The sequence below is a fragment of the Apteryx mantelli genome, chromosome 13, assembly GCF_036417845.1.
Source record: "Apteryx mantelli isolate bAptMan1 chromosome 13, bAptMan1.hap1, whole genome shotgun sequence".
In the NCBI taxonomy this organism is placed as follows: domain Eukaryota; kingdom Metazoa; phylum Chordata; class Aves; order Apterygiformes; family Apterygidae; genus Apteryx; species Apteryx mantelli.
The window spans coordinates 16,345,492-16,358,884 of NC_089990.1; the positions used below are offsets into that span (position 1 = coordinate 16,345,492).

At 42.1% G+C, this 13,393-nt stretch overlaps 1 protein-coding gene across 2 annotated transcripts; it reads right to left on the bottom strand.

Annotated features, from left to right (window-relative positions):
- Nucleotides 1-248: 248 nt before the first annotated feature.
- On the bottom strand, nt 249-9,934 carry IDS (iduronate 2-sulfatase). 2 transcript variants are annotated; one of them, XM_067304181.1, is made up of 9 exons: nt 9,836-9,934; nt 8,756-8,892; nt 7,520-7,697; nt 6,559-6,647; nt 5,642-5,842; nt 4,819-4,989; nt 4,000-4,126; nt 2,128-2,301; nt 249-873 (listed from the first exon to the last, which is right to left on the bottom strand). In XM_067304181.1, the coding sequence occupies exons 2-9, from the start codon at nt 8,885-8,887 to the stop codon at nt 368-370; spliced, it is 1,578 nt and encodes a 525-aa protein (XP_067160282.1). In that variant the 5' UTR covers nt 8,888-8,892; nt 9,836-9,934; the 3' UTR covers nt 249-367. The 2 variants fall into 2 exon arrangements, with proteins under 2 accessions (XP_067160282.1, XP_067160283.1); XM_067304182.1 differs by lacking the exon at nt 9,836-9,934 and adding an exon at nt 9,561-9,682.
- Nucleotides 9,935-13,393: the final 3,459 nt, after the last annotated feature.

The following is a 13,393-nucleotide window of genomic DNA, read 5'->3' on the forward strand; positions in this document are numbered from 1 at the left end:
CACAAACTTTCATATACAAAAGTTTTTCTTTTGCCACCTTTCACACCACAAATTTCAGCAAAGATAATAAGTTTTTCTTCTTCAGTCACTACAGCACAGAAGACCATGGAGATATTTCAGCATAGGCCTGCATACCCTGTGTGGCCTTTTCAGAAGCGTTGCACGTGAAAACACAATTGCAGAAGTAACTGCATTTTGACTACTTAGGTGTAATAAGTGCTGTAACAAGACAAAAGAACTAGCTAATGTTTTGATACAAATAGGATTTTAATTCAATCCAAGTGTTTTCTGTACAACAAAAGTTTTTCATGCAAAAAAGGAAATGTTACTTTACTGGCGAGAATTTGCACAAACGAGTTCCTGAACCCTAGTGCTTCAGGAAGCCAAGAATTTTTTTGAGAAGGCCACCATGTAAGGTATTGTTATAGATGTTATAATCTTGGTGTGGATCGCTCTCCACCATGTACAACTCTCCTGCATGGACATCCTCAAAGTCGGCACTAAAGTTGCTAGGATTAAATCCAACCCACACAGTACATCTGTAGTCACCTGTACGCATGGAATACCCCATGACTCTGATGTCTTTCAGCTTTGGTTTGTCAGAGTTCCACTGAGGAGTGTCTGCAGGCCGGGGATACTGGCTGAAAGCAATAGGTTCTTCAACATAACCTCTGTAAGCGTCATCACACCCATCCTTCTCTACTTTCTCCAGCTTCTCTTCAGAGGAATTAAAATACCGGACAATGCTTGCCCCCTCAGTGCACAGTGCAACAGAAAATGAAGTCTTCGGGCATGCAGGAGGAACTGGCAGGCCAGCAAGTTCAGCAAGTGTTGAAAAAAGAGACACAATTTCAACCATTTTTTTGCTTCGCCCTAAAAGAAACAGCATCAAAATACAGGTTAAGAAACATGATGGCTCAACAGACACTGAGAGAACATTTTAGAAACTTATTCTGATAATTAAGCCGGTACTTTATTGGAAGTGTTTTGTATTGAATTTGTGGGGTAACAAAACCAAGGCTATTTAATTAATGTGTGGCAGTTAGCTCTGGGGATGCTAGTCTATGCATTTATGTAATATTTTAACAAGACGAGATTTTATCACTTCTGTTTCTCAAATATACAAACTCTTCCAGACACTGATATTCACTCCTTTGAAAAAGAGCTCTTCAGAAAGACAAAGAAAATTCCAGTGCCTACCATTTAATACAAGGGTACCTCCATCAAAGCAGTTCCTGAGGCCACCATTTTAGGCACAGATGCTACACAGAGACTGTTTACTAATCAGTGTTGGAGAAACTGCTACAGCCGTTATAAAAGGTAGGTCAAGTATCCTTTTAGGCATCTAAGCAACACAAAAATAAATCTCCTGCTGTGTTAATGCAGACATCTAGCTGTTTCCACTAAAACAGATCTAGCCAAAGCAAAAGTTTGTGTTCAAAGATGTAACATTCCCTTCACCATCTTCTTCCTCATCAGTACAAAAGCAGAGTTGATGACACTGAGCCAAGAATTGGCTTAATGAGTTAGATGCAATCTTTATTTAGGCCTAAAGTGCAAATATATATTACCAATGACTCCTCCTGCTCTTGCAGTCCTGGACTTAAACAGTAACGCTTTCATATCTTACTCTGTGTAGAGATAAAGAACATCCACACACAGGCATATTAAAGCTTGCTTTTTGCACCAAGCTCTGTAGCCCAGGAGAAAAGGAACAGAATTCCTTTTTGTTCTTAACTAGACATTAAAAATCTTAGCAAACTCCTGCACAGCTGTTCTGCCCTGAGCTCTAGCACAATATCCACAACAGGGAAAAAGTCTGGCAGTTCTGTACCTAAGACAACTCAAGTCTGTTGACATGCATGCTAAGGCAAGAGAAGTCATTCCATTTAAATCCCTGAAATGTATGGCTGGAAAGGATCTTAAGAGACCATCTGAATAAGCCTTCAACTGATAAAAGATCAGGAATGTTTAAACCTCTCTTAGACAGAACCTCTTCCAGAAGCAAGATTTGGCTTGCATTAGCTGGGAATCAAACCCAAGCTGCCTGTATGTGAAGTATCATTAAGTCACCACTTCTTTACATACATCCACTGCAAATGCAAACAATAAATGCTGGAAATTTACCTTGAAGTACCGAGTCTGAAACATGGCTAAAGGGGTCAAGGTAGGGGAAGACTTTCTCTCCTTGGCTAGCAGAAGAAGAGGTCATTCCTGGTACATAAAACATCAGCGGCACACGGGTAGCAACATCAAAATTGCTGTATTTTGCCCATTCACCATGTTCTCCCAGGGACCATCCTGGATGACAGAGAGCATAATTTAGAGCAGATACTGGATTGTAATTTAGTTGTCATTTCTTTCTCACAGCAAAAGTGACTCTGGCTGTTGAGGCCACTAGTCTGTTGTCAAGGTTGTACTAACTGGCAAGTAACAATCTGTGTTTAAATGTAATGAGATATTTCTCCAATGTGAAAATTGTTTCAACAAACCACCTAAATCCTGCCATGTGCTAGCCTTATATTAAGGAAACAATTACACCTTTCCCTGTTTCCCCTAGTCTAGATAAGAATTAGGAAATCAGTATTAAAGCAGCATAAAAGAGGAACCTGGGTGTGTCACTGTGCCTGCAAAAGTCTCAAGATCAGTTCCACAAAGCATTCCTCTGAGCTTTACACAGCTGCTAGCTCTCCAGTGCCCCTGTTACGTTGTAGCTGAGCATCCCCAGGAGCCAAGGCTGCTGTCTGTGCCAGACTTATATCAAGATGCTATCCCTGAGGAAGCAAAAGGGAGATCAAAACACCTTAGCTCTCCTCTTTGTCTTAGATGAGATGCCAACGTGACGTCCTTCCGGGGCATGTTTATTGCCAGCCTCACTTTGGGGGAAGACAAAGGAGCTCTCTAAGAGCTAAGCAAATGCACAAACTTTTCGGATAGATTTCTATGGGATCACTTTGCTAGCCATAGTACTGGAAATACCAATGACTTACAATTAAACAAGGCAAGGAAAAGAAGAGCAACTCAGTCTACAAAGGAAAGAAAAAACCCCAAGTCATAGTGGCAAGTCAAAAGGGATATCTAGAGTAATTTTAGTACCAAAAGTATTAAGCCTATTACTCTACAACACATTAAAGGCTTGTTTACACAGACTCACTCACAAAAGTCTGCCCAAATTAACGAAATATGTAACTTTAAAATGGTTTAGTTGAGCCACTAGATTCTATCATTCAGAATACAGTAATTATAATTTGATTTAGGTTATTTCATTTTGAAAGTGAACCAAATTAAGGATTCTCTAAAAAACAAATCCAGATTAGTTTTCTTCTGTGGCTCTGTTGTAGATGATTCCAAACTGTTCTAAGCCAGCTAAACCATTCCCCAACTGAGGGGACTCACAGGAGGGTTATTTTAATGAATATTAGAGTATTGAAACAAATAGTTAAATGCTTGAGGTATTTGTTCCACAATTCAAATACAAACAGGAATTTAGCACCAAGATCCAGAATGTATAAGACCCCAATTACAAGAAGAGGAGCCACACAGCTATCAGTTTAGATGCTCTGCAAGCAGCAACAACAAGTGCAAGAACACACACTTCAGCAGTTAATGAGAAAGCCTGTCACCCACTGAACCAGATGGCTCTCTACAAATTGCAATGGGGGAGCTATCCTTTAGCAGCACTCTTCCCAGCAGGAGTCACTCTTTGGGGTAGGAGGTGGGAATACAGCAAGCTCAGCCCAGTATCCTGGCAGACAGCCTCATCACTCACTAGTAAACCCTCCACCTGATTAGGAAGAGAGGGGCCTGCAGGGAAACAGAACTGCGCAGCCACAGAAGCCTGTGTCAGAGTCCATTAATTAGAGACTGACTAGCCAGATATATGAGGTATGGTTGCACTGCTGCAAGTTATATAAACATACATGTGATTAATATGCCAGCATCAAGTTGCACAATTAAGAACTTATTTACACTGAGCTGGAGAAAGATTTGATTGCTTACCATGATCAGCAGTAAAAACTATCATTGTGCTGTTTGAGAGTCCTACATCATCCAAAGCATTCAAGAGCAGGCCAACTTGCATATCCAGGTAAGAAACTGCTGCATAATAGCTCTGGCGAATCTGCCGCTGCAAGTTATTAAAAAACGAAAAAAAGAAAAAAAAAGACAGAGTCTTTTTTCCACAAAGCCACCCACTGGTCCTCCTGCAAATAAAGGGACTGAAGGATTTTTCTTGTAAAGCTTTATTTTCAAGTGTCTGCAGCCTGACCAATATCCCAGCCGAAGAGGTAAACCAGGAAGGGGGCAGTTGGAAAATTCTAACTATTTGTCAGAAGTTCTTTCAAGGAAGATGTTGCAAATCAGTCAATTCCCCTTCTCTCAGAATCCAGCCACATAAGCACTTGGGAGTCAAGCAGAATCTTGCAAAAAGAAGATATACTAAATGGTGGCTTGAAACAGATCTAGCTAATGCAAACAGATGGGATGTTGGTAACTGATGCATACATTCCCTTACACAGGAACACGCACCCCTCAAGAGCGATGGTGGAAAACAGAAATAACCAAGAGCACACACTATTATCGTTAGCTGAAGGCTCACCTCTTTGCCCCCTTGCTACTAGCCCGAATGCCTACACAATGCAGTTACAGAGAAGGTTTGCCTACAAAGTTAGAGGCAACAGCATGAAAGGCAGAGAATTCATAGTTTTTGCAAACTGTCAGGTGCTAAGTACCCTGGAACACCCAGAAGCAGCAAACTATTCCCTTGCGTTTCATCAATTTAGGGCCGTTTGACTTCCGTGCACTGTATCGACTGCTTACCTGGAAGTCATCTGGAAGTGGTCCGTAAGGGAAACTAACATTTAAGGCCTTCACATCATCCCTCTGCCTGATATCCATCCAGGGGTTGTATGCCACAGAAGGTAGCCTCTCAGGCACCCAGGGATCTGGGGCTAACGTGATGTTTTCCAAGGGGTACAATTTGAGAAATTCCTTTACAATACAAACACATATAAAGATTGGCCTCACTTCTAAGGCCTATTGTAAACTTTTGTGTTGTAAAGCAGCAGCCATTTTTCCTCTCATGACCCTTCAATTTTCTTACCAATTACAAGACTTTTCCCCGGAGTGTTAAAGGTAGCAATGTTATGTTAGTCTGCCCCAACCAATTTCTGAAAAATAACAAGTTAGTAAGTGATGCTGTACACAAAAACAGTCTCCTGTATTTAAAATCAGCAGTAAATCAAAGACTGAAATCATATATTGAGAAGCCACATTGAAATAAAAGGTCCAACAGTGCTTCCTCTGAAAACAGTAGGAGTTTTGCCACTGATTCAAACGGTGAAGAAAGAACAAGATCTTGTAAGGCCTCATTATGTCATACTCCATCAAGCTGAACAACATCTCCATGCAATAGCAGTCACACTATTATGGTAGAAGTCTGCTTTTTGTTTGACTGGTCACAACTCTCTCTCTAAGTATTTTTAAATGTAACACAGATGGTTGCTAAAATTATATTGAATCAAGGCTGTTTTTCAGCTTGCTTTCCAGAAATGATAACAACAAACCATTTCTAGAAGCAGCTTTGAAAAGAAAAAGTAACACTTACCCAAGTTTTTTTCCTCACAGGTGCAAGGTTCCTTACCTGTGGGTACCTTAGTGGGATATGTGGTTTGTGGTAACCAACAGCCAGGAAGAATTTTTGCTTCTTGGTTTTCATAGCCTTCAGTAAGCGTATGGCTTCTTCAGTGCTTTGAATATCAGGCAAAGTACCACTGGGCATTTCTGTCACATTCACTGGACACACCAAGTTAGCATGAAGTTTTCCATCTTTTCCTCTACAAGTCTTCAAAAAAGAATTAAGTAACTTAATTTCTGTAAAAGTAAGGAAATAATCCTCTCTTCCATAACTTTAAAAAACAACTCATTTCTGAGCAATCATTCTATCCACAACAAACTCTGTGAATTGGATACAATAAAGAAATTCACAACTTCTATGAAAACTAGAGGTGCCATGTAAGTTGATGTCTAAGGCAGACAGCTCTAGGGGTTGAAAAACACACTGGCAACTTTTGTGTGCAAGGAAAAGCAGAATTCTCTCTCTAAAGGTGGCCAGAGGCTGAGAAGTAGTCATACAGGAAAACACATTTCTATAATGAATAGGATCTCTGACCTATTAGCAAGAAGTTAAAATTTGGTTACGGTATATATATGCATTATTGCTCCTTCTGACACCATAGAAAGCTACCTGGAAAGCTACTACTGACTCATTAGTTTCTGGGCAAATGCCAGCAATGTCTGATGTATAATCAGTGGAGAAAGATGAATTAGACTAAACAGTTGCCAAGAAAATGTGGCCTCAGCAGGGTCTTTGAGACAGATGCTAAACAGACAAAGAAAAGTATGTTGCTGATACAAATACTGTTGCTGTTAAAACCAGTAACGAGTGGTTTCCCAGTTATAATCTCAAAAAAACACAGAATATAGGCTGGTGCTTGACACAAAGAACTTCATTATATCCAGAAAACCCTTCTTCATCAGGATTCCACAAATTATCCTTACCTTATCATTTTCATACTTTTCAGTAGAAGGATGAAAGGGTGGAATGGACCAGCTGTATGGGTAGTCATCACTGTAATTGGATGAAACTCCTGAAAAGGGTACAGAGTAAAGGCATTAGAAATGCTCCAATAGTTCACTAAACTAGCAAGAGCTCACATAAAAAATAGTAAAAACAAGTTAAATTTGTAAGTATTCCAATTTCAGAAGCATTTCAAATGTTTTTTGACAACTAAGGGAACAAAGAAAGAATATTTAAGAAATAAAAGTCAAAAAGTTTAAGACAGGCAATTGTCCCTGAAATAAATCTGGTAATGGGGAAAAGGAGACTCAAACCTCTTGAGTAACCTTATTTCAGGGACAAAATGACCAGGATTAATAACAGTTTTCATGTACATACCTAGTTAGATTTACTATCAGCTGAAAGTCTACATGTCTACACAAACTCCATTCTGGGGTAAAGAATTACCAGAAAAGGGTCACATAAGTATTATGGTATTTTTCAACTCAGTGTTGTTCTTTTAACAGTGAACTAATTTCCTAGTTTAATTGGTAGTATTACTCATATATTCAATGTCTCCTGGCTGAGACAGACAGCCTACTGTGAAACATGAAGCATGTGTACCTGCCAAACAAAGACTGAGACAATGAAGCTCTTCAGTAACTTCATCTTTGGCAGATAGCCAACTTCCAGACATGTTTGAGTATGGCAGACATTTATGCTCACATGAAAACTTTTATTAGCTAAGAGTCATCTAATATATTCACTTCTGCAACACTTTAAGATTTAAGATTAAGATTTAAAGATCCTACAACCTACAACTATTGTACAATCCGGCCCATGATAATGATTCAGGTTGTCTAATATATATAGCTAAGAATCACATAGTTCATACTTGCATGTAAAGTCTGTATGTGAGAATATATAGCATCTATGTTAAGTACATGACAACTCAAATGATACCGGGATGAAAAACTTTCCCCACAGACAGGGTCACATAGCCATTCTCCTTGAAATACTGAGGCATCGTGGAATAGTTTCCTGCATGCACTCTCCAGTAGGAGTAGAAATCATACAGTCGGGTAGTATCAGGTCTGCGTCCAGTAAGAAATGATACTCTACTTGGAGCACAAACAGCTTGCTGAGGAGAGAGCCAGTTAGAAAGAGAATCAGTGCTAAATAAAAAGCAATATATCCATATGAACTGTAACGTAGTGACTTAGGTATTGCTGAGCAAGACACTCAAATGCTCAGGGACCAGTGAAAATATTTCATGTCACTTCAAGATGGGATGAACAGCATCATTACTATGAATATCAATCCCCCAACTGCAAACTTTTATCAGACTATACATTTATTTAGCTATAGTTATCTCAAATAACCAGGTCCTAAGCATGGTCTAAGAGCTTTGATTATGCAGCTAATAACAAAAATTAGGCTGGGCTAAAGATGACACATTTGAAATCTAGTAGCTCATACTCATTCAGAACTAAGCAGAAGTGGCAGATGGACTGTGCTGACAAAAGCCCAAGGTCTAGCTGATCAGGGCTGCCTTAAGAATAATGAAAAGTATAAACACATGGAAGGTCCAGGTTACAGTCCAAAGGCCTCACCAGTTCTGTCTCACAGTGGCGAAAGCCAAGCGTTATTGCTTTAAAGTCCTAACCCCCAGCCAGAATTAGGCTCAAGCATCTAACTTCTCAGCAAGTTCAAGCCTGGGAATGGAGGCATCCTATGCAAAGCATCTAAGTAAAGAATAATTAGTGATATTTTGAGTCCTGTATAGTAAGCATCGTTCTTGAATACAAGTTCTGGTCTATAAAATAGATTTCCTCATAAGAACAGAACAAAAAGTAAAAGTAATCTTCCATAATAACACTGTTGGGATGGAAAGAAAAGAACTATAATTTGGCAAAACAGCATTTTTAAGCAGATTTTGCTGTCAACAGTGAAAATGTTTGGGTGGTGTTATGTTACTCCAAAGGTTACACAAATATTAGTATCCACATGACCCATTTTCATTTTTCTCACTTTAGTAAAGATAGGTACATACAGTGCAGTTTAGCCTAACCATTCCTTTGCTACTGGAGTAATAAAATTAATAAATTGTTTTTCAAAGTTCTTCCCAACACTTGCTGCGATGAAGCCAGGAAGTATTTTGCAGAGAGAGAACCATTTTTATTAAGTTACTCATCTTACCTGTGCATATGCATTGCTGAACACAACGCTTTGAGATGCAAGCTGATCAATGTTTGGAGATTTTACAAGCTTGTCTCCATAACAGCCCAGAACAGGACGCAGGTCATCCACAACTATAAACAGGACGTTCATGCCATCTACAATGATGAAACAGAATCAGGGGATATTAATTTGAGCACTGCTGAGTAAGGATTGCTTTATGCAGACTACATACCTCCTAAAAATTTTCTTTATCAACTTTTTACCCTGAAGTATACTTAAAAGAAAAAAAAAACCACCAAGAATATCTATTATCTTTGCAGGGAACTATAATTACTGGGGTTAATTCCTTAAACATAGGACAATCCAAAGATTCCCTTCTTAGTTGGCCTAGCCAGTATTACAGTATTTTTCACTTCCTTTTTTATTTCATTGCTTCTTCCTAGAACATTATATTCATGTATTTTCAGTTGGCTATGAAAAGCAGTATATTTAAAGGAAAGTGAAATATTTCAGACAAATGCAGACACTTTACAGTTCTGCCTTCTTCTTAATTTTACCACCTATAAGTCGTTGGGTTTTTTTTAATCAGAGATAAATTTCAGATACTGATACATTATCTAACCCCACTCCAGACAGATCAAAGAAAAGAAAATAATTTTTAAAAAATGATTTATATGAAGTATATTTCTCTTTTTAAAAATATCCTCTCGAAATAGTAAGCTATGATTCAAAAACAAAAACAAAAAAAAAAAAAACCCAGGAAAAATAAAAGGAAACTGCTCGGGGGGGGGGGAGGGGAAGGGGGACAGAAACTGCTGAGCACGTTTAAATCCGCAACCCTTCCAGCTGCACAGCGGGCTCTGCCAAAGCCCCGAGCGAGCGAAGCCACAGGGCCGGCGCTGACGCCGAGGGCCCCAACGGACCCGCGGGAGCCCGTCGCGCAGCAGCGCTAGCACCGCCCCTCGCCGTTACACGGTTTCCTGCCGCGCCCCCGAGCCGCGCCCGCCACCAGCCCCCGCGGCCGCGCCGAGCCCCGCCCGGCTGCTTCGGCGGGGCGGAAACCCGCTGCCCTCGGCGCCCCCCCGGGGCCCGCCGCACCTGCTGGCGCGGCCCGCGGCCCCCCGGCGCAGCGGGGCCGGCCGGGAGCCGCCGCCGAGGCGAGCGCGCCGGCGGCGCAGGAAGCCGCGAGCAGGCAGAGCCAGGCGGCGGCGGCGTCCATGGCGGGGCGGGGCGGGGCGGCAGCGCGCGGGCGGGGCGGCCGGGAGCGCGCGCCCCGGGACTGGCTCAGCGCGGCCGCCGCGCGCCAGGCGCCCTGGCGCGCAGCAGCGCCCTGCAGCCCGCGCCGCCGCTGCGCCCCAAGGCGCAGCTCCCCGGCTCCGCCGCGCAGCGCTGCTCGGCAGGAGACCCGGGCCCATTCCTCTGTGCAACCCACTCCCGCTTAACCTTCCTGACTCAGCGTGCCGCTAGTGACGCGATGTCAAAACTATAGACACACAAGTAGCAGGAATTACAAAAAAAGTAATTTCCAAAGAAGCTGTTTTCAAAATGGAACCGAGCACTGTATGTAGTGAGATGACAGCAGGAAATCCCAGGACAGACAAATGTGCGCCGTGGCCCAGAGCTGCGGGAGATCCGAGCGAGAAGAGCCCTTTCGGTGTGCCCGCTGGAGGAAGGGAAGCGCGGGGGGGGGGGGGGGGGCTGGAGGTCCGCGCCTCCGGCAGCGGTGGCGGACAGGCCGCGCGGCGCGGCGCGACGGTCCCCAAGGCTCCGGGGCGCCCGCTGCCGCCGCCCGCCGCCCGCCGGGCCGGGCCGGGCCGGGGCTGCCCTCCCCCGCGCCCACACGGTGGCGCCCTCGCCCCGCCGAGGGCCGCTGCCACCGCCCCCGCAGCCCGGGCGCGGGGTGAAGAGACACCTGTGCGACAGCAGCAACAGGGGAAGGGCAGGGGAGATCTAAAGAGCACCAGGGGAGGAAGATAGTTCATCAAAAAAGATATGTTTACATGCGATCATTCAAGAGACAGCGCTACAGAATAAAGGGCCTTAACCCCGTTCTGTTTTATGCCTTCCAGGAGTCTCCAGGCACTCACCGCAGGAGTTCTCTGGGAGAGGGAATATTTAATGTTATTCTGACAATGATTTCCTCCACACGCAGAGAGCAACCTTGGGGAATGAGGAAATCAAGTGCATTAGAGTTAACATTTAGAGAAGCTGGCTCAGAGTCATACATCATTTTAATCCTATTTGTTAATCAGTACCACAGCCAGTTAACATTTACATTATGTATTTTAAACATATATTTGGATTTTCTGGGTCACTCCAAGACCCAGCAAGTGTCAGCTTGAGGTAAGCTGTTAGCGGGAGTGCACGTTCAGTGCAGCAGGCAGCACGCGAGTCTCCAATATCAGTGTCTTTCCCACGACTTACCACTTGCGAGACCTGAGAGGTGCTTGGGCTGGCTCAGCTGTTCAGCTGCACCCAAGCCTTCTCCTCTGTGACTTTTTGGCAGGCAGGGCCTTGCTTTTAGACAATTGACCTCTTTTTCTAACTTGGCAGTTTTAGCATGCATTAGGCAATTCTGATTAAAGAACGGAGTCCGGACAGCAGTATTGGAAATGTGGTGTGCTAGCAGGGCTAGTCTGGATTGCAGGGAAAGGATAAATATGAAGGAAACTATTGGGCTACATAAAGGGCCAGAAGGGGACACAGGAGTTTTGATGAACTTCTGAACAATTCCTCAGAGTCCTATCTTGGCTTTAGCAGACAGAAAAGTTGCTATTTCCCCCTCCTCATTTTATTAAAAGTTTCAGGAAGAATTGGCTTTATAGAAAGCTCTGAAATTTGGCATGGTATCTACTTTTAATTGTGGAAAATATATTTACTGCTGGTATTTCTGTACAATATGAACTCACTATTAACTATGCAAATGCTTCCTAATCTGCAACTATAAGATTACCAGTGACTAAGAGGATATCATAAGGCAGCACACAAAATAATTACCAAAAAAGTGAGTTAAAAGACCATGACTACGTATTCCTAGACATGCGACAAGCAAGCAAAGTGATGAAAAATATAATATACAACCAGTTTTTCAATCACTTTTATGTGAAAGCCACTATGGCAATGCTGCCCAAGATGGCATGTGTATTTTCTTTTTTTCCACAAATGCGAGGTGCTCTTTTGACTATGAACGGCTGATAAACAGTGAAACATAGTGGCAAATATCAATGTCTTTAAAATCAGACTACTAAAAAGAAACCCTAAAGAAAAAGCCTGCATTTATAGGGAAGCAACGTAAAGAATTATTCCATCTATAATGGAATCTATACTTTTATTCTTTCTGTGCTTCAGGACTTTATTGTTCTCTCTTATCAGAATTAGAATGTTGGCAGCATGAGTTCTGAGACAGAAACGCTCTGTTTTGTCACTTTTTTTTTTTTTAATAGCGAGGACAAGCATTTGGAAAGAAAATCAATAGCCAAGCCTGAAAAGTTCAAAGATAGCAGAGCCTGCCTCAGAGGCAGGCAAGGGGGTGGATTAGTCTTTCTGTGCCTCTGGGGTTGTGCAAGTTGTGATATTTCTGTAACTTTGAAGTTATCTGCACTAAGAAAAATGGCCTTGAAAACAGCCCTACAATCCAGATTTTCCCAGATGCTCCTCTTTTTGCACCTGCAAATATTATCCAAAGGGAATATGAAAATTCTGAAGGTTTGTCTGGGATTTCTGGATGCCTTGCAGCTTACTCAGAGCCAGGGCAGTAGATTTACCAGGTGCAATTCACAGCAGGTACAATGCATAAATAGCAAAAGCACATGAAAAATTTGATGCTTTCTAGGGACGTTGGACTTAATGTGCACATCAGCTGCAGAATGCACCCACTTGCTATGTGGATGGCTTGTGCAGTACCTCCAATACATGCAAGCCACAGGAGACTTGCTGCACTTGCACAAGTTCTCTGTATTGCACGTGCACAGTACATGTTGCACACCCCAGATACGCCAGTGTTACTGCACATGCATTAAACTACATGTGCACTCACTGTGTCTGAAAAATCTGAAGCAGAAATATAGGAACTTACCTGAAAACCACCAAGGGATTCATATCAACAGCACCCAGATTTGTGACATCTTTCACTGGAGCTGGTATCAAGGCTCAAAATAGAACCCGCTCAGAACTGAACTTTATTCCATCTAAAAATTTCTGTAATGCAAACTAGCTATTTTGTTGAACTACCTATAGGGATAATTTGGAGGAGAGCAGAGTTATCCAAAAACTAAAAAAAAAATAAATAAATACAATTAATCAGATTTAAATATTTTCATATGTTTGCAAACAATACTGAATGCCTTACAGTTTCCTATAACTGATCTGCTTTGCCTAAACTTTTCAGGAGAATGGGGTGGTGAATAGCCTGTTTCTCTGCTCTGTAAGTAAGCATGTTTTCAAGCTTCAGTTATGCACTCAACATAAGTTTATCCATCCTACAAGAGCAGTAGCTAAAATGATCTGCCACAATCCTATTGTTCTCTGGGATGTGTGATTCAAAAGTCCATATGTTACACAGAATGTGCATATACATTCAAAAATATATAATTTTTATAAACTACTACAGTGAAGTTTATTCTTTATGAGGTTCTTATACTTCCTTTCTACACATAC

Excerpts from the sequence above, each read along its gene's own strand:
- IDS (XM_067304181.1), bottom strand. The coding sequence starts at position 8,887 with ATGAACGTCCTGTTTATAGTTGTGGATGACCTGCGTCCTGTTCTGGGC. Across the intron at positions 4,990-5,641 it reads TCCCACTAAGGTACCCACAG|GAATTTCTCAAATTGTACCC; the intron begins GTAAGGAACCTT and ends TGTATTGTAAAG. Across the intron at positions 874-2,127 it reads TTCAGACTCGGTACTTCAAG|GGCGAAGCAAAAAAATGGTT; the intron begins GTAAATTTCCAG and ends TGTTTCTTTTAG.